Here is an 18501-nt window from a genome sequence, read left to right as displayed (position 1 = left end):
ATTCGTTACACACTTTACTGCTTTTCGTGCTACTGAGAAGAGCAGGAGTCTCTCGGTATTTGTTACACTCTGTACTGCTTTTACCATCACAGAGACTAGTACGAGTCTCTCAGTATTCAGTATATTTGTTACTATTGTTACAGTTAATGGGATGAGTATGATGAATTTCTCGGTATTCGTGACACTCTATTTTTCAGCACCTGCCTGTGGTCCCTCCCAGGTCTCTCGCCGTTCCCCTTACCGCTAGCTTGTTGTGTTGGCATCACTGGTTCTTCATGTGGGGTCAGAATAACATGTCTCGATAAGGGCTTACAGCGCCTTCCTTTCTTTCTCTGCTTCGTGCTCTGCTGAGTATTCTGCTGGATGGTCTTGACGTCATTGTCTGACCACGCAGGACGTCCTTGGGGTCACGCCACCACCTGGCTTTACTTGCCACACACACACTTGCACCCTGACGGATCCTGCAACGCTTAAGGTCCTCTTCGTTATCCATGTCCTCGCGACTGAGGACATCATGGAATGCCCTGGCTTTTCTCTCCCTGTTTGAACTTCACAGGCTTCACCTGCTTGGTTAACACAACTCCCTAATGCAAGACCTTCTTTGGTTTTTATGCCTCTTAGCTAGGTCCTCCGCAGCGGAGGTTCGTTGTCCTACTCTTTCACGGGAGTATTCGGTCTTACTCCAAAGTTCCTACTCTTCGCAGTAAGCCATATTTGCCACAGAGGAGCGATCCGCATTACTCCTCCACTCTATTCAGTAGATTTGTGTCGAGTTCTAATTTTGGAAGTGTTATCACAAAAGCACCCAGTGGTGTGTTAAGGTTGTGTCTTCTGAAGTAGTGATGGGCTGAGGGGTTCATAGGAAAGTGGGGCAGAGAGGTCCTTGACCGCAAGAGGGGTGTGAACGGGATGAACGGGAAGAAGGGGAGAAATGGTGGAATCACCACCGTGAGAGGGAACAGCGGCAACACTTTTCCGGACTAAACCCAGCAGCGCTGGGAGCCGAGGAAACAGGTAGTGACAGCCCGGCGGTTCCCGCTCCCTTATCGTGTGGAGCCGAACTGGAAACGAACAATAAAGACCCGGCGGGTCCCACTGACCGCCACCCCCTAGGGGGAATGTTGTGTAGCGGGCCCACCTCCCCATCCTCAAGTGGAAGGGCTCCCCTCTGGGGAGAAGTGACGAGATCCTGTGATTTGTCACATCACCTACAGCCAAGACAGGAATCCCAAGCAAAGATTAGACCAAACCCTCTCAGGGTAGGAATGGTGGAGCAGTCGGGCTTCACTCAAGGGAGGAGACTGGTAGTGAAGTACAGTTAATCCCAATTTACACATAGTTAAAACACTACAATATACCGAAAAACACACATTATAAAAATATGTCACACAGAATATCTGTAATGTCAAATAAGTACTTGGGTTTACACTTAACATAGTAACAGTGCATGTACACAAACAGTAAAGGGTCATAAGAGACCCGAACCACTCCAGATCTTAAAGTATGCCTGCTACCTGGTGGTAATTGTCCTCGTCTCGGGAGGATATCTCAGGTGCAACGTGTTCGCCTTGGAAGCAAGACGACACGGAGCAATCAATTGACGGGTCCACGCTTAGAAACCTCTGGGTATTAAGCGTATTATAAATAACCTATCATATCATATCAAGATAGCGGACATACATTTAGTTTAGGAGTGGGCAGGAGCAACTATTACCCATGTATTATTTTTTATACAAACTCTAGGTCTTGTGTTGTGCTTATCCGAAAGTACTTATGCGAATGTGCACAGTGGAGGCGTGGGGAGTGTTCAGTGAACACTGACAGCTTTATAAGGAGCGAATCATGCCATCAGTGACGCAGATACTCACCGATCCAACACCTCATTACACCTGCCAGAAATGTCCCCCTTGGCATAGTGGTCACTAGAAATCAACTGATCGGCAAACAATTGAAGGGCAGCGATCTTCTCTTCCTGTTTAGGAAGAAATACAGAGAAAGTGCCTCCAATGAAAATTCCTTCCAAAAGGACATTCCACAAGTCTCTTGATCAAATCCTCAAGCACTTATTCCAATCTACAGCTTCCAGGATATGCCTGTAATTCAAAGTACATTTATAAACAACCAGTCACATGAGGCACTCCCTCTCGTGTGCACACTGAAGTTGAGACCAACACAGCGAAACCCCACCCCCCCCCCACTCAGCGCTGCAGCTTATCCGCACCATCAACCGCCTAGAACACACCTGGACATTAATAGCTTTGTCAAAGTCTTCGTGTTTCTTGATCAGCGCCTCCACACTGTCCAGGGAGTCTCCTTTATCCTCACTATTCAAAAAGGCCTCTCGTGCTGCCATCCAGTTCTCCGCTTGCTCGCAGTCCCGGTTAAAAAGCTGTTGAAAGAAGACCAGAAATTGGTTATGATAATCGTACAGACAGCCCGTCCCGAGAAAAGCAATCTACACCACACAACAGAAATACCTGCAACTCGAGGCACTGGTCCAACATCATCCGCCGCTGCACCCAGGCCTTCTCCAGACCCGCCCTCTCCTGATCCAGGTTGTCCAGCTTCTCCTTTATCTCTGGGCTAGCGTAGTGCCCCCGAGCCAGCAGCTGCTGCCCAAACTGCTCAAATGCCAGAAATGTTCCAGCTCTGGCATCAATTTCGGTGCGGTGCTCCTAAGGAAGGAGTAGTACATTGATGTAACTGGAAATGCAGTGGAGAAGACATGCAGCAAGTACTCTATATCCCCCCCTCCTCTTACGGGAGGCCTAGGCAAACATCTGCGCAAGTAAAGCTTTGCTGCGCAAGATCTTTACAACTTAATGCTTGTGTGAGCAGATTGGCCTTCAGAGGAGTAAACAGCTTACCTGATGTCTCTCCAATAAAGCCTCAGCTCCAGTCACATCCTTTGCGAGTTCATCAGATGAGACAAGCCCCCGGATTCCATTAATCCAGGACATGAGGTCCCTGCGGCACATAACAGGAAAGGGGAGTGGAGGGGGTTGTGGAAGAGTTATGTTGTATGGATAGTTCGATGTATTGTTAAACATCTTGCACAAACCTTACTCAAAGATCATACAACAGTATAATAGAAGACAATTAAAAAATGACGCCATTGCAAGCCGATGCATTAAGAGCCAGTCAATGCTCACTATCCTTTTCGACTCGACATGTACAGGAAGAGATGGCACATAAAGTTGCAAATTAACTGAAAATCCATGCTTCAACAGGAGATGAGGAAAGGCGATTAGTGAGCACTGCCCAAGAAACAATTAGGCTACATAGAGGTCTGTGGTGCTGGTAAAAACACTGCTCATTTTAGGAACCCATAGAAGAGCACTAAATGAGCGCTTTAATGCATGCTGCAGGACAAACTCACAGGACACTGCCCAGGAAGAGAACCCCAGGCGAATTCAAGGCCTGCATGTGAACAAACGGGCAACCTTTCAATACCACCAAAATAGACACATGAGCCCGAACGAGAAATAAAAACTGCTGATAAGTTGCTAAAATGGGGGTGGCAGGGAAGGGGGAGAGTTTAAGAGATCTCCCTACTTATGAGGGAATACAACTATTTATTAGGCCTCTCAGAAAACACTAGGAAATTAAACTAGCAGGTAGTATCACACAAAACCATATATCAAAAAGGAACAAGTTACTTACCTGTAACCATTGTTCTCAGGCATGGATTCACATGCTCATGAACATTCGCTGTCAGGCCGATAATCCTTGGTAAAAGACATGCATTATTCACCGTAATAGCATTTCTGATGATTGTATCTGCTTAGATTCACATGCTGTGCATAAAGTCCGACAACCAGTAGTAACCGCAGAGTATTGCGTCTTGTCTTTCGGGGACCGAAAGGGAACGTCGGCATAGGCGTGTTTGTAACACTATCCCTATCGTGACGTGTGTAGTACCCAAAATCCCTCACGCGCCGAGGTCCCTCCGATTGTATTTTTTTGCTATGAGGGAGCCCCAGGCTATTGTGAGTGAGTACATGAAGAGAGAAAGTAGTAAGACGTCTAGGTTCCTTCCACCCCGAGCGGGGAGGTAGGGAAGGCGCATTTGAATCTAAGCAGATACAATCATCAGAAAAACTATTACGATGAGTAATGCATGTCTTCTGATGCTTGTTAATCTGCTTAGAATCACATGCTGTGCATAGACTAGCGAGCAGTACCCGGAGTTGGAGGTGGGTTATGAGAAGGAACAGTAGAGAAAAGATGTCTTAATACTGCTTGTCCCACCTGAGAGTCAGATCTAGAATGAGTGTCTAGGCAATAGTGTTTTGTAAAGGTGTGTACAGAACTCCAGGTTGCCTCTGTGCAAATGGACTTGAGGGGAACATTTGCAATGAATGCTATGGAAGCCTCAGTGCCCCAAGTAGTGTGCGCTCTAGGCTTGAAGGGCAGTTCTCTCTTAGCAAGAGTGTAACAGTGTGATGCATCTGACAATCCACCTTGAGATAGCTGATTTAGAGACGGGATCCCCTTCTCTGCCAGCTGCCACTGAAACAAAAAACTGGTTTGTCTTCCTCACTGGTTTCGTTTTTTCAGGTAGAACATGACTGCCCTGTGCACATCTAGTGTGTGTAGGCTTCTTTCGGCCATGCTAGTGGGATTCTGGAAGAAAGTGGGTAGTTCGATCGATTGGTTCACATGGAACTTCGAGATTAATTTAGGTGCAAATCTGGGATGAGAGTGCAGAACCACCTTATCTCTGTGGACAGTAACAAAAGGGTCTAGAATAGAAAGGGCCTGTAGTTTGCTAACCTTTCTAATAGAAGTGATAGCCACTAGGAACACGGTCTTGTAAGTAAGGTCTTTAGGACTTGCTTTACACATTGGCTCAAATGGAGATCCCAAGAGTCGGGTTAAAACCACATTTAGATCCCATCCAGGAGCTGGGTAGAAATGGGGGGATGGATTCTCTTAACCCCTTCCATAAAAGACTTAATAACCGGTATTTTCCACCATGACACTTTCTGTTGTGACGTGGTGTAGGCTGAGAGAGCAGCAAGATGAACATTTAGTGAATTGAATACCAGTCCTGCGTGTAACAAATGGGTTAGGTACAGCACAATGTGTGTGGGTGAGCAGTCGATGGGATTGACGCCCTTGGTATTACACCAGATGACAAACTGTTTCCATTTACTGGCATTGCAATAACGTGTGTTAGGTTTTCAGGCTTCCCTAAGTATGTCCATGCATCTCTGAGGGAGCTGTAGGTGTCCAAACTCTATGACCTCAGGAGCCAGGCTGCTAAGTTCAGAGTTTGTGGGCATGGGTGTAAGGTCTTCCCCCTGTGCGGAGACAACATGTTGTAGGGGCAGGGTAGTTTTACTGGGGGGGGGGCGAGGGACATTTCCATCAGATGAGCGAACCAGGGTTGGCGAGCCCACATGGGGGCCACCAGTATCATGGTAACTGGTTCCTGGTGCATCTTGTGCACTATCTTCTTGAGAAGGGGAGTCGGGGGGTGGGGGGTTCAGGGAGGAGCCTAGACAAATTTCCCTGACCATGCTATCCAGAGTCCGTTCCCCTTGGAGCGGTTCTGGGAATACCTGGAGGCGTAGTCTTGGCATTGGGCGTTCTCCCGAGTAGCGAACAGATCTATCTCTGGGAAGCCCCATTCTGCGAAGACGTTGGAGACGATGTCTTCGTGCAGACGCCATTCGTATTCTAAGGGCAGTGGTACATTTCTGCTAAGCATGTCTGCCATAAGGCCGAGTTCCCCTGGAACGTGTTGGGACAACAGAAACATCTTGTGCTTGAGAGCCCACATCCAAATGTTTTTGGACAGCTTGGATAGCCCTGGAGAGTGTGTGCCCCTTTGTTAGTTTAGGTAGTACATGATTGTGGTGCTGTCTGTCAGGACCAGAACTGTCTTCCCTGGAGTTGTGTTTGAAAGGCTTTCAGTGCTTTGAACACAGCTAGCAGCTCTAACAGATTTAGATGGTTGGATGCTACTTGTGGGGACCACACTTTATGCACTGCTGAAGTAGGTGAGCCCCCCTCCTTGTGAGAGATGTGTCTGTTGTGAGTGTAGCTTCCACTGCAGGGGTGGTGAAGGACTTCCCCTTCCCTTCAAGAGGTTTTCCCTCGACCACCACTGCAGAGAGAACGAGGGCTGGCTAGACAACTACCAGCTCTTCCCATTGTCCGCTGGCCTGACAGCACTGGCTGTTGAGCAACTCTTGCATGGAACGCATGCGCAACCGCGCATGGGGAACTAAATAAATGCATGACGCCTTCATACCTAGCAAGCGCATTGCCTTGCGTCTTCCCGACTGGCTACATATTGAGGGATCTGAGAAAGCATGTTCTGAACCCTCTCATTGGAGGGGAAGACGAGACCCTCCTTTGTCTGAATCAGAGCACCTCGGAATTATTTGGCTTGACCGGGGTCTAAGCTGGATTTCTTCTCATTGATGGGAAATCCTAGACTGAAGAGGTGGTCTATTGTCTTCTGTGCATTTCTTAGGCCTGTCTCGTAAGAGTCCCCCGTTATGAGCCAGTCGTCGAGGTAAGGGTAGACAGGGACGGATAGTCTGCACAGGTGTGCTGTTGCCATTGCCAGGACCTTCGTAAACACCCTTGGTGCCGAGGCAATGCCGAAGGGGAGTACTTTGAACTGATGGGGCTTGTCCTCTATCATGAAACTTATTTTCTGTGCGCGTGCAACATTGAAATATGAAAGTATGCATCTTTCATGTCCAATGTTGTCATGTAATCCCCCCGTTTCAGCAGTGGAACTACTTGCTGCAAAGTTACCATACGAAACTTTTGAGGTTTGGCTAATTTGTTCGCTGGGTGCAAATCTAGTACAGGGCACATGGTGAGGTCCTTTCTGGGTACAAGGAAGTACACTGAATAAATACCCTTGTTTACCTGAAGAATAGGGACGGCTTCTATGGCGTCCTTTTCCAGAAGTGCTTCCACCGCTTGCTTCAGGATTCGCAGATGATCTGGCGTCAGGCGTCTTGTCTTGGGCGGTCTGAACTGTGGAGGTCGGGCGAATTCCACGCAGTAACCGTGGGCGACTGTCTTTAGAACCCACTGGTCTGAAGTAATCCCCTCCCATGCCGAAAGGAAAGATGTTAAGCGCCACCCGACCGGGGTGACATGGGAGGGGACCTGGATCCGTAGGCCATTTCTGACCAGAGGCTGCAGTACGCCTGGAGTTGGGGCCTCTGCCTTTCCTGCGTCGCTGACCCCTATGTGGATAGTTGGCGGGAGTGCTGGATGCTTGGTTTGAGTTCCAGTTGTTTCCTGTGTTGTAGATGTTTTGGGTGGAACGGGATTGGAATCGAAAGGACCGGCGGAAACCGCTTCCCCTCTGGGGGGAGGGTTTTTGAATGATCTATTGCAGGGACTTAAGAGTTTCATGCTCTTTTTTGGCAGTCTCCAATGCATCGTCAACTGTTTTACCAAAGAGATTCAAATTCTTCGATAGGCTTGTTTATAAGAGCAGCTTGGGTTTCTGGCTTAAAGCCAGAGTTTCAGAGCCAAGCGTGGCGTTCAAGCAGAGTGCCCTGCGCCATGGTTCTTCCTGCCGTCTCCGCAGTATCCTAGTGTTCTTTAAAACATTTTGATTGACTTGCCTGCCCTCAGCCACGATGGCGAGTAATTTGGATCTTGCGGGTTCAGGCACCTCCTGGAGACTACCTTGTATAAGGTTCCATTCCGCATCAGCTTAACTAGCAAGCAAAGTGGTGTTTGCTATGCACATGGTAAAGGCAGCTGCAGTGGTAACAGGTTTACCCAAGGCATATAACCTTTTAGACTCCTTATCGGGAGGTGCTTCTCCCATAGCAAGGGGTACTCCCACCTGTTTCCAGGTGGTGGTGACCACTAGGGAATCGGGGGTGGCGTGGCCTTTAATATATTGAGGGTACGTAGGCGATGGCCGAAATAATTTCTCCACCCTTGGATTGACTGCCCTGGTCTGCAGGAGCAGTGCCCCCCAGCTTCCCTGCTGGGTTTACCAGAAGCAAAGTAGGCTTCCAGACCTATTTTGCAGCTACTTTTGCAAAATATCTTTACTCTGCCACCTCACGCAAAAAGCGTGTGTTATTTACCCATTTGAGCACCAGAGCTGCTGTAATTGCTTTTTGTAGCAATTTATGCAATTAAAAACGAGAATTGCCCCAACTACAGCTGAGTCGCCATTAGAACAAACGAGGTGTTCCCTTTCAAAAATGGCCGTCGGCTCCAACACTGAGGACATCTGACCCTTCTGCTGAAAACCTCCTCCTCCGAGTCACCAGCACAACACAATCCAATTGGTTTGCCACCCCTTTTCAGGGCCAATCGTGAGCCGGCAGGCAAAGCTGGCCCTCCCACCAAGGATCTTTACACAAAGGATCAGTGCCTGTCTCGAGCCTGTCTAGAGGCTGCAGAGGCCAGGGCCTGAAACCCTGCCCGTTCTCCACCAGCCCTCACATGATGTTGTGTAACTGGGTAAGAAACCACCAATACTCACTACAGTGAAATGACTTTGATGCTACCTCTGACTTTGCCATAGCTCAACGCTCATAATAGCATTCTTTGTATTATGAATTCCCTTGCTTTGCCCATACTATACTCTCTACCTGACACCATGCACTACAGCAGTGCAATGCAGACTTGTTAACCTGTTCCCATCTACCCATTGGGCATTATCCCACCTTGCCTGAGCTGCATACTGTGTACTGGCCGGCCTGTCTGCCCTGAGCTGCATATTGTGTACTGGCCTACCTGCCTGCCCTGAGCTGCATATTGTGTACCTGCCTACCTTGCCTGCCCTGAGCTGCATATTGCGTACCTGCCTACTTTGCCTGCCCTGAGCTGCATATTGCGTACCTGCCTACTTTGCCTGCCCTGAGCTGCATATTGTGTACTGGCCTACTTTGCCTGCCCTGAGCTGCATATTGTGTACTGGCGTACTTTGCCTGCCCTGAGCTGCATATTGTGTACTGGCCTACTTTGCCTGCCCTGAGCTGCATATTGTGTACCTGCCTACCTTGCCTGCCCTGAGCTGCATATTGTGTACCTGCCTACCTTGCCTACCCTGGGCTGCATATTGTGTACCTGCTTACCTTGCCTGCCCCGAGCTGCGTATTGTGTACCGGCCTACTTTGCCTGCCCTGAGCTGCATATTGTGTACTGGCATACTTTGCCTGCCCTGAGCTGCATATTGTGTACCTGCCTACCTTGCCTGCCCTGAGCTGCATATTGTGTACTGGCCTACTTTGCCTGCCCTGAGCTGCATACTGTGTACTGGCCTACCTGCCTGCCCTGAGCTGCATATTGTGTACCTGCCTACCCTTGCCTGCCCTGAGCTGCATATTGTGTACTGGCCTACCCTTGCCTGCCCTGAGCTGCATATTGTGTACTGGCCTACTTTGCCTGCCCTGAGCTGCATATTGTGTACCTGCCTACCTTGCCTGCCCTGAGCTGCATATTGTGTACTGGCTTGCCTGCCTGCCCTGAGCTGCATATTGTGTACCTGCCTACCTTGTCTGCCCTGAGCTGCATATTGTGTACTGGCCTACCTGCCTGCCTTGAGCTGCATATTGTGTACCTGCCTACCTTGCCTGCCCTGAGCTGCATATTGTGTACTGGCCTACTTTGCCTGCCCTGAGCTGCATATTGTGTACTGGCCTACCTGCCTGCCCCGAGCTGCATATTGTGTACTGGCCTACCTGCCTGCCCCGAGCTGCATATTGTGTACTGGCCTACCTGCCTGCCCCGAGCTGCATATTGTGTACTGGCCTACCTGCCTGCCCCGAGCTGCATATTGTGTACTGGCCTACTTTGCCTGCCCTGAGCTGCATATTGTGTACTGGCCTACTTTGCCTGCCCTGAGCTGCATATTGTGTACTGGCCTACCTGCCTGCCCTGAGCTGCATATTGTGTACTGGCCTACCTGCTTGCCCTGAGCTGCATATTGTGTACTGGCCTACCTGCTTGCCCTGAGCTGCATATTGTGTACTGGATTGTGGTTGTGCATTAGCTTTTGAACCTAGATTTTACCTAAGTGTGCATTAGAATTTTACCTACTTGTGCATCACCATTTGAGCATGCTATCTACCGTTGTGCCGGTTCGCGCCCCAGCACATTGACACAGGATCACTGAAACCCCCTGGCCAATCCAACATCAGCTATGTTAACCTGGACCTTCCTCATGTTTCCATTCAGTTTGGTCCCTCATGACATCCCTTGCACAGGGCTACACTTCCGCTCCCACCCCAATGGCCTTAGCAGACCAGCATGCCCAAGACATCATCCCATCCCCTGTCCTACCCCTTTCCTACCTAACAAACCCTTTCCAGCCTGCCCCTACCACTGAATCTCACCGTATAGCAGATACCTCCAGCCTCCAAAAAGCAATACAGACCACCCCCCCCCCCTGGCATTTCTACCCTCATGAACCTTACTACTAGCAACTCTTACCCCAGCATAGCCACATCAAGACTCGCCCGACTCACATCTAGAACACACACCTCTTCGACCCTTCCCAATTCAGGCAATAAACAAAACCGCACCAAACCCAAACCTGCCATTCATCTCACACACACACTATACCACCTACTGACCAGATCACTCCCTGCCCGAACGTCTCCTCCCCTCGCACCCTCATCAAAAAACCATGCCATACCACCGAAACAATCAAAGGTGCACTCATTAACGCGAGATCCTTAGTCGCCCATGCCTTAGATATAGCCGACATCATCTCCCTCAATGAACTTGATTTCATAGCTATTACCGAGACCTGGCTCCACCCAGTCTCCGGCCCTGCACTAGCGCTAGCTATACCCAATGACTATACTATCTACCGCGTAGACAAACGGCGGAGGAGTAGCCATTATCGCAAAAAGCTCCCTCAACATAAAGGCACATACAAAACCAATCCCTCCCACCCGCAGAATTACTCACCATCAAACTATCCACAACCCACACATGCACAATCACCACCCACCTCATTTACAGACCGCCAGGCCCCATACTATCCTTCAATGAAGACATAGCTCTCTTACTCTCTAACAATACCAAACCCAACTCACGTCTACTCATCCTAGGCTACTTTAATCTAGGTCTCAATGACGAGAAAGATGACAAAGCAAACACCATCGCCAACACCCTCTCAGAATTAGGACTCACCCACCACATCTCGCAACCCACACACAACAAAGGTTGCATCCTTGATTGGATAGCTGATCTTAATTGCAATACCACCATCCTCTCCAACACACCATGCGCCTGGACCGACCACCACCTCATCACTTTCACCATCAACAAAGGCACTCAAACACCTGTGCCTCCACCTAATGCTCCAAGCACACTCACAAGAAATAAACATCACAGCAGAGAAACTCCCCCCTCTACTCCAACCTATCATCGACTTTTCACCCACCACAACTAACCCCACTGAACTAGCAGAGCTCTACAATACAACTATCCTTAAGGCCATAAACACTGTAGCACCACTTAAGCTACGGAAAGCCAAACCACGCGCACATCTCAATTCTCGGTTCACCCCTGAACTAAAAACGCTCCCCAAAACCAAAAGACAAGCTGAATTAGCATGGAAACAGTCACCATCCACCAATAATAAGACATCCTACGCACTGGCCTCCAATATCTATAAGTCAGCAATCATCCAGACTAAACAAACATGTATAATGAAAGAATCTGCAACGCCAAATCCAATACCAAAGAGCTCTTCAACATCCTGAGAGACCTCGAATCCCCCTCACCCATTCCAGATACATGTAACAAAGACATCTCTTGGTGTACGTGCATACAAGAAGCTCTCCTAGGCAAAATTGCCATGTTTCAAGCCAAAATAGAGTCTAAGAAAGAACGTCTCACCTTCGCTGATCACACCACCCCCTCCAATCACACCCACACCCCACAAAGGGATGACAATAACCTATTCGAATTTTCCACCATAACTACCAAAGAGGTTGAAGAAATCAACTCGCTGAAACCCTCCAAATGCCAAGGCGACATCTGCCCGGCCCCAGTCATCAAAGACGCAGCCAAACATCTTGCTCCTTTTATCACATCCCTCATTAACTCATCTTTCACATCCAACATAGTGCCTAACAACCTTAAGGACTCTTGGGTTCTTCCCTTATTCATGAAGCCCACCCTAGACCCAAGTGTCCCTACCAATTATAGACCTATCAAGACTGTACCCTTCCTCCTAAAAATCCTTGACAGAGCTGCCTACCTTCAGATACAGAACCACCTTGAGAAAAACAACTTACTAGGACTTAGACAATCAGGCTTCCGCCCTAAACACGGCACTGAGACTGCACTGATTGACCTCAAGACACAAATGGACAACATCAAAGACAATGGCAAACTTGCACTCCTCCTCGACTTATCGGCCGCCTTCGACCTGGTCAACCACGACATCCTCTGCAGCCAAATTTTCAGACAATGCTAACGCGTGGATCCAGTCCTTCGTGAACAACAGATCCATGAGAGTCTTTGCACCTACAGCCTCTGCCAAACCAGCCCCAGTCACATGTGGCGTCCCTCAGGGCTCCTGCGTCTCCCTTACACTATACAATGTGTTTACAAAACCCCTCTTCGAATCGCTTGGGTGTCATTTACACGAATTATACAGATGACACTCGAATACTGATCCCATTAACAGGCGACTACTCCACAGACAACACAGCACTCAACATTTACTCCATTATCCAAGAATGGATGGCCAAGCACGGCCTGTGCCTCAACAATGACAAGACTGAGCTTCTTCTCCTAGGCTCCCAACCCAGACTCAACAAACTTGACAAACTCTACCAGTCATTCACTATCGACGGCAATAACATCTCCGTCTCCAACAGCGTCAAAACCCTAGGGATTTACCTCGACTCCTCCGTCACACTGACAAGACAGATCAACGCCATCTCATCCACCACTGCTTACACTTGTAAGCTCATCAATGCCAGCAGACCTTGCCTCTCACCCTCCAACTGCACCACCTTAGCTAGAGCGCTAGTCCTTTCCAAAGTCGATTATTGTAACGCTCTATACCTGGGCACCAGCCAGAAAAACATTAATAAGCTGCAAGTTATGCAAAATAACGCCCTTCGAGCAGCCCTGAACATACCCAAACATAATCACATCTCCAACGTCAGACGCTCATGCCAATGGCTATCTATACCACAGAGAATTGAATATAAAACCCTCTCACTCACTCACAAATGCCTATCTAACCAAGCGCCCAGATACCTATCCGACAACTTCACTCACCATACCCCATCTCGTCCAACCAGATCAGCTCAAACGCACTGCTTAAATATCCCCAGATACAAACTCCAAAAAGCAGGAGGCTCTAGCTTCCCTGTGCTTGTCACTAAACTCTGGAACGCACTACCACTCGATCTTAGATCTGAACCGTCCTTTCATAGATTCAGACACAAAGCCAAAACCTGGTTACTGACCAAAGAAGCCTAGAACGCCCATCTCTACCCTATTATCGCAGCTACTGCCTGCAACCCGTGTAAATTCTGCCTTGTTTGCAATACCTTGCACATTACCTGTAACTGTTTGATAATGCTCTAAACTTTCTGTGGTGTCCACCTACGGACCATGCTGTATTATATTGTTATGTTGTAAAGCGCCTGGATGCCCCAGGGCCAGGCGGCACTATACAAATAATAAACTAAACTGGTCTGGGCTTGTGTGGCAAGAGAAGGCCAGTCTCCTTTTAATGGAATTAAGCAGAGGGCTGGCTTGGCTGGAGGGTTTTTTTTTTTTAAGAATGTCCTACACAAAATCTTGTTCAGGTACTGCTTCTAGGGTGGGGATCTGAAAGTGATTGGCTGCCTTCCTTAAGATTGCATTAAAGGCCATCTGATAGTCTATTGGGGATGCTTGGCGGGCCGGGGTGGAAGGAGGGGAGTCCACACATAGGACATCAGGGTCCTGATTGTTAGTAGAGTGTCCATAGCTCCGTATCAACTTGATGAGTGTCTTCCCAGTTGTCCGTGGCATACGCCTGGTCATCTGCAGTATAGTATTGTAGGAAGGTATTCTCTTCTTCCTCGTCATAGATATCTTGGTATGTGTCCATTTGAATTTCGTCCTCAAGTTGGTTTGAAATTAAATGGTCCTGTGAAGATTCTAAATTTCCAGGAAATCTTAACCTTGACATAGAGAGTATCCTCACGAGGTGTCCTTCCCTGGTCTATTTAGATGAACCAGAAGGTGTAAAAGGTGGAAAATCTTAATTTTCTTGCCTTTGGCGCCGACATTTATTAGCAATAGCGCTAGATAAAGGCTCCGGACTATCCTCAGTCTTCGCGAGCATCGGGGTGCTGTGGCGCGTCTTCAGTCGTGTCAGCTGCACGCTCTTTGCGTTTCGATATCTGCTTAGGCATCAATCCCACTGCCGAAGTGATCCTCGTGATACTCAGTGAATCGGGGCGTGCCGTAGGTCCAGCGGTAGGAGGCCTAGCGGTAGGTTTTTCACCTATTGATTGACTAGAAGGCCCAACGGTAGATTTTTGTGCTGCCGGGGACTTGGGGGGCGGAGTGTCGAATGAGCACGCTTCGCCGGCCACATGTGATTTTGAAGTAGTGCCCTTAATTGTCGAGGGCCCAGTCGCAATACGCTGATGCGAGGAAGGCTGTTGATCTGCACGATCAGAGGAACACATCGAAATTTTCGGCGGTCCTGTTGGCGCTTTCACCAGTTTTGACGAACTCTCCGAAATTGAGGGAGGGGTTGTTAATGTTAAAAGGACATTTGTACCGCACACTATCACCACCGGAGTGGTCACCTGGCGCTCAGGCGGCTCTGAAACAAAGTGGGGAAAGGAGGGGTGAGTTAGTGGGAGGAAGCTGGACAAGTGCAAGAGCATTGGTGTGCTGTTGGCAGCCTCAGCCCGGTGGGTCTGTTGGCTGGGCTTGAGGGGTTTGCGGCCGGTAGTCGTCGTGTACGGTTGTGTGAGTCTATGCGTGTTTTGGTTTTGTTGCAATGTAGTGAAGTTTGTGCGGTTTGTGGTGCTGTAGGTTTGTGATTGTGTTTGGTTTGGAGCTTGAGAGTTGTATGCAGAGGGAGAAGCTGTTAGTGGATTGGTTAGTTGGCATTTCTGTCTTGAAGTGAGGTGATGGGTTAGCGTACTCTTACCAGAAGGGGTGTGAGGACATTTCAGCGCCTCTGTCCTGATCTGGGCTTGTCCGGTATTCACAGCCCCTTTCCCTTCTGTCCTCCACTTCCATCAACTACCTTCATAACCTTACCTGCCTTCCTATTCCACTCATACGGCCAGTCTACCTGTCCACAGCTCAGTTCGATTGTGGCGATTTCTAACATTTAGATAACTCTCTAACAGTGTGGTACCTGTTAGCTGGAATTGGCTGGTATTGTTGACTCTGTCTTAATGGGTGTCGCTTGTATTCTATTTGACTTGGCGTTATCTGTCTAGTCGCGGTGGGAGTTTTTTGGTCAGTTCTGGGTGTTGTCAGTGTCCTCTTAAGTTAGTTCATTCTTTCCTTTCTGTTTCGGTTTTCAGTTTGAGTCTGTGGTGTTGAAGAGCCAGGTTTTTAATAATTTCCTGAATTTTAGGTGATCTTTGGTGTTTTATTTCTTTTGGGATGTTGTTCCAGGTTTTCGTTGCTTGACCTGAGGAGTCTCGTTGGCTTGTAGATTGATATTTTCTTTTGTAGGAATTCTGCTCCTTGTCCACCGATTGCCCTGTGCGTTATGCACATTGTTTTGAAGGTGATGCAATGTTTTACTGGGAGCCAGTGTAGTGTTTTTAGGGCAGGAGAGTTGTGGTCTCTTCTGAATAATTTGAGGAGTAGTCTGGCTGCTGTATTTTGGATCCGTTGTAGTTTCTTCAGGAGGTATTCTGGTATTCCGAGGTAGATGCTGTTTACATAGTCGATTCTTGACATGACAAGGGTGACAATTGTGAGTGTGTTGTGCGTAAAGGAGAGGAACGGTAGAATTCTATTTGCCGTGTGGAGGAGGAAAAAGCATTAATTGACTGTTGCATTTATTTGTGGTTCTAAGGTTAGGGTGTTGTCCATCAGGACTCCCAGATTTTGTTACTACCTTAGATGGTTTGGTTCCTAGTTCCGTTGGCCACGGGATGGCGGTTTCGTTCTCTTGGTCTTTGGATATGATCATGATTTCTGTTTTTCCTGGGTTGATTTTTAGGTTGTTGGCATTCATTCAGTTGAAGACCTCTTTTAGACACTCGATTAGGGTTGAGTGATCGGCTTGGGTGTCTTCGATTTTTTGTAGATGATTTGAGTATCACCTGCGTAGTTGTAGCATGTAATGTTGTATTTTTTGAAGATTCTGATAACTGGAGTCTGGTAGATGTTGAAGTACAGTGGTGATAGTGAGGATCCTTGTGGCACTCCACAGTCGTTAACTCGTGGGGTGGATTTGAAGGGTTTATGTGTTTAGCGAGGGTTTATGTACGCCCCTGTCCCTGGGTGTTGTCCCTGTAGCGTGACTTGCCTCAGGCCTAGAGGGTTGGGGACAGTCGTGGCGGACCTAGGTGGGTCTGTCCTAAGGTAACTGGCATCCGTGACGGATGCCTGGTCATCGCTAGTACCCCTGTCACTTTTGGCGGGTGTGGCGGTGGGGGAAGATGATCCAACCCGTGACATGCCATAGCCCACCGCTTAACGCGGCACTCCTTAAGAGATTTGGGTCGAAGGAGTCTACAAGCCGCGCACCATGCTTCATCATGGTCAAGGTGTAGACAATTATTGCACTTATCGTGCTCATCCTTCCCCGGGTATCTGACCCTGCAAGAGGGGCAAAACCTAAATGGTGTCCTTTCCATAGTGAAAGGTAATAAAAGAGATGACCAGACCTAGAGGGTAAAGGGGGGAAAGAGGAGAGACATAGCGAAACATGTCCACCCCGATCCCACTCTCCCTACTGTGTAGGCCGGCCTGAAGGCCCAGCCACATGGATGACTCTGCCACCGGATATTAGGCGTCAAGATCCACCGCCGTTGAAAGTTCCTGCAGTCTTCGTCGTCGTATCTTGAAGCACAGTCAAACTGACTTTAGGGAAATAAACCGACAAAGTTGGTAAACGAGGATAAACAATGTCTCTTATGAAGAGCTCCACAATGAGGGGACCAGTTATCTGGGCGGAAAAAACAATTTGAAGGACCTCGGCGCATGAGGAATTTTGGGTACACTACACGTCACGATAGGGATAGTGTTACAGACACGCCTATGCTGACGTCCCCTTTCGGTCCCCGAAAGACAAGATACAATACTCTGCAGTTACCACTGGATGTCGGACCATATGCACAGCATGTTATTCTATGCAGATTAAGCATCAGAAAAAAACATTCACTTACAAACTATATTTCTCCTCTAAACCAATCACTGTACTCGTATTGCCTCCAGCCAATGACTGCCCTCTCCCTAAGCCCCTCGTCTGGCAGCCATCTTCAGAATTTGGTAAGCATGTAAAGTGGCATTATGACCACGAAGAGCCGCAGAGGGGAGGGAGGGTTTGCATGTGAATCCATGCCAGACCCATGCTGGAGAACAACAGTTACAGGTAAGTTCCTTCTCTAGCATGGGGTCTGGCATGGATTCACATGCTCATGAATAAAGAATACATAGCAGTACAACATTACACAAATATAGGAGGTGTCAAGGCTCCACAGAAGCAATCACTCTACCTCTGGAACAGGCCCCATCTCAAGCGAACAGGTTGCGTAGCACTGCTTGGCCGACCCAGCTCTCTGGAATCCCTGTCGACGCATTAGAACCTCATGAAGGTGTGCATAGACCGCCACGTAGCAGCCATGCAGATGTCCAGCAGGGGCACACCAGACAGGAACGCAGCGATCGCTCTGGTGGAATTGGTCTGGCAGCAGTCGGTTGGCCAACCAATGAGAGTGTGCGATACAGCTGGAGAGCCACCTGGAAATGGAAACCTTGGTCAAGGCTTTCCCATGGTTCACAGGACCAAAGTTCACAAACATTTAAGAAGTCTTCTGAAAAATCTTCCTGTGCCACGTAGTACTTAAGGGCACGAGCAATGTCCTGTGAATGCAAGGCCCTTTCAGCCGTGACGAAGGCTTCAGAAAAAACACAGGTAACACCAAAGGCTTGTTGAGGTGGAATTCTGACGGAACCTTGGGCATGAAAGCGGGTGTGTCCGCAGCATCACCCTTGCCTCGTGGATGCAGGATACGGCCGGGATCTCACCCACCCTCATGGCAGAGGTGATGGCCACAAGGAAAGCCGTTTTCCACGAGAGGAACTTGGAAGGGCCTGATGAATAGGCTCGAAGAGGGGTCCTATGAGCCTCGTCAGCGCCTCGTCAGCACCACGTCGAGTTCCCACACCAGGGCAGGAGCCTCAACCGGCGGGAAAGATCCAAACAGTCCTGACGAGACAATGGGACCAAAGAGATCTTCCAGGAGACCTGGTGTAGTGGGAGATACCCGCCAGATGCACCTCGATAGAGGCATGCACCAGCCCCGCCTTGGCCAAGCACAA

The 18501-nt window shown here is 48.7% G+C and overlaps 1 protein-coding gene across 8 annotated transcripts in view; it reads right to left on the bottom strand.

The window, feature by feature from the left end:
• Positions 1-18501, bottom strand: part of SPTAN1 (spectrin alpha, non-erythrocytic 1) — a 514843-nt gene that overhangs the window by 212127 nt on the left and 284215 nt on the right. For all 8 annotated transcript variants that reach the window (XM_069609174.1, XM_069609169.1, XM_069609172.1 and 5 more), the window contains 4 exons: positions 2868-2967; positions 2478-2675; positions 2243-2389; positions 1869-1972 (listed from right to left, as the gene is read on the bottom strand). In XM_069609174.1, the coding sequence (XP_069465275.1) occupies positions 1869-1972; positions 2243-2389; positions 2478-2675; positions 2868-2967 (549 nt within the window). The remainder of the gene's footprint in view (positions 1-1868; positions 1973-2242; positions 2390-2477; positions 2676-2867; positions 2968-18501) is intronic.

This window comes from Ambystoma mexicanum, chromosome 8, assembly GCF_040938575.1.
Source record: "Ambystoma mexicanum isolate Mex_15411 chromosome 8, UKY_AmexF1_1, whole genome shotgun sequence".
Taxonomy (NCBI): domain Eukaryota; kingdom Metazoa; phylum Chordata; class Amphibia; order Caudata; family Ambystomatidae; genus Ambystoma; species Ambystoma mexicanum.
This window is presented reverse-complemented; position numbering and strand designations above follow the sequence as displayed.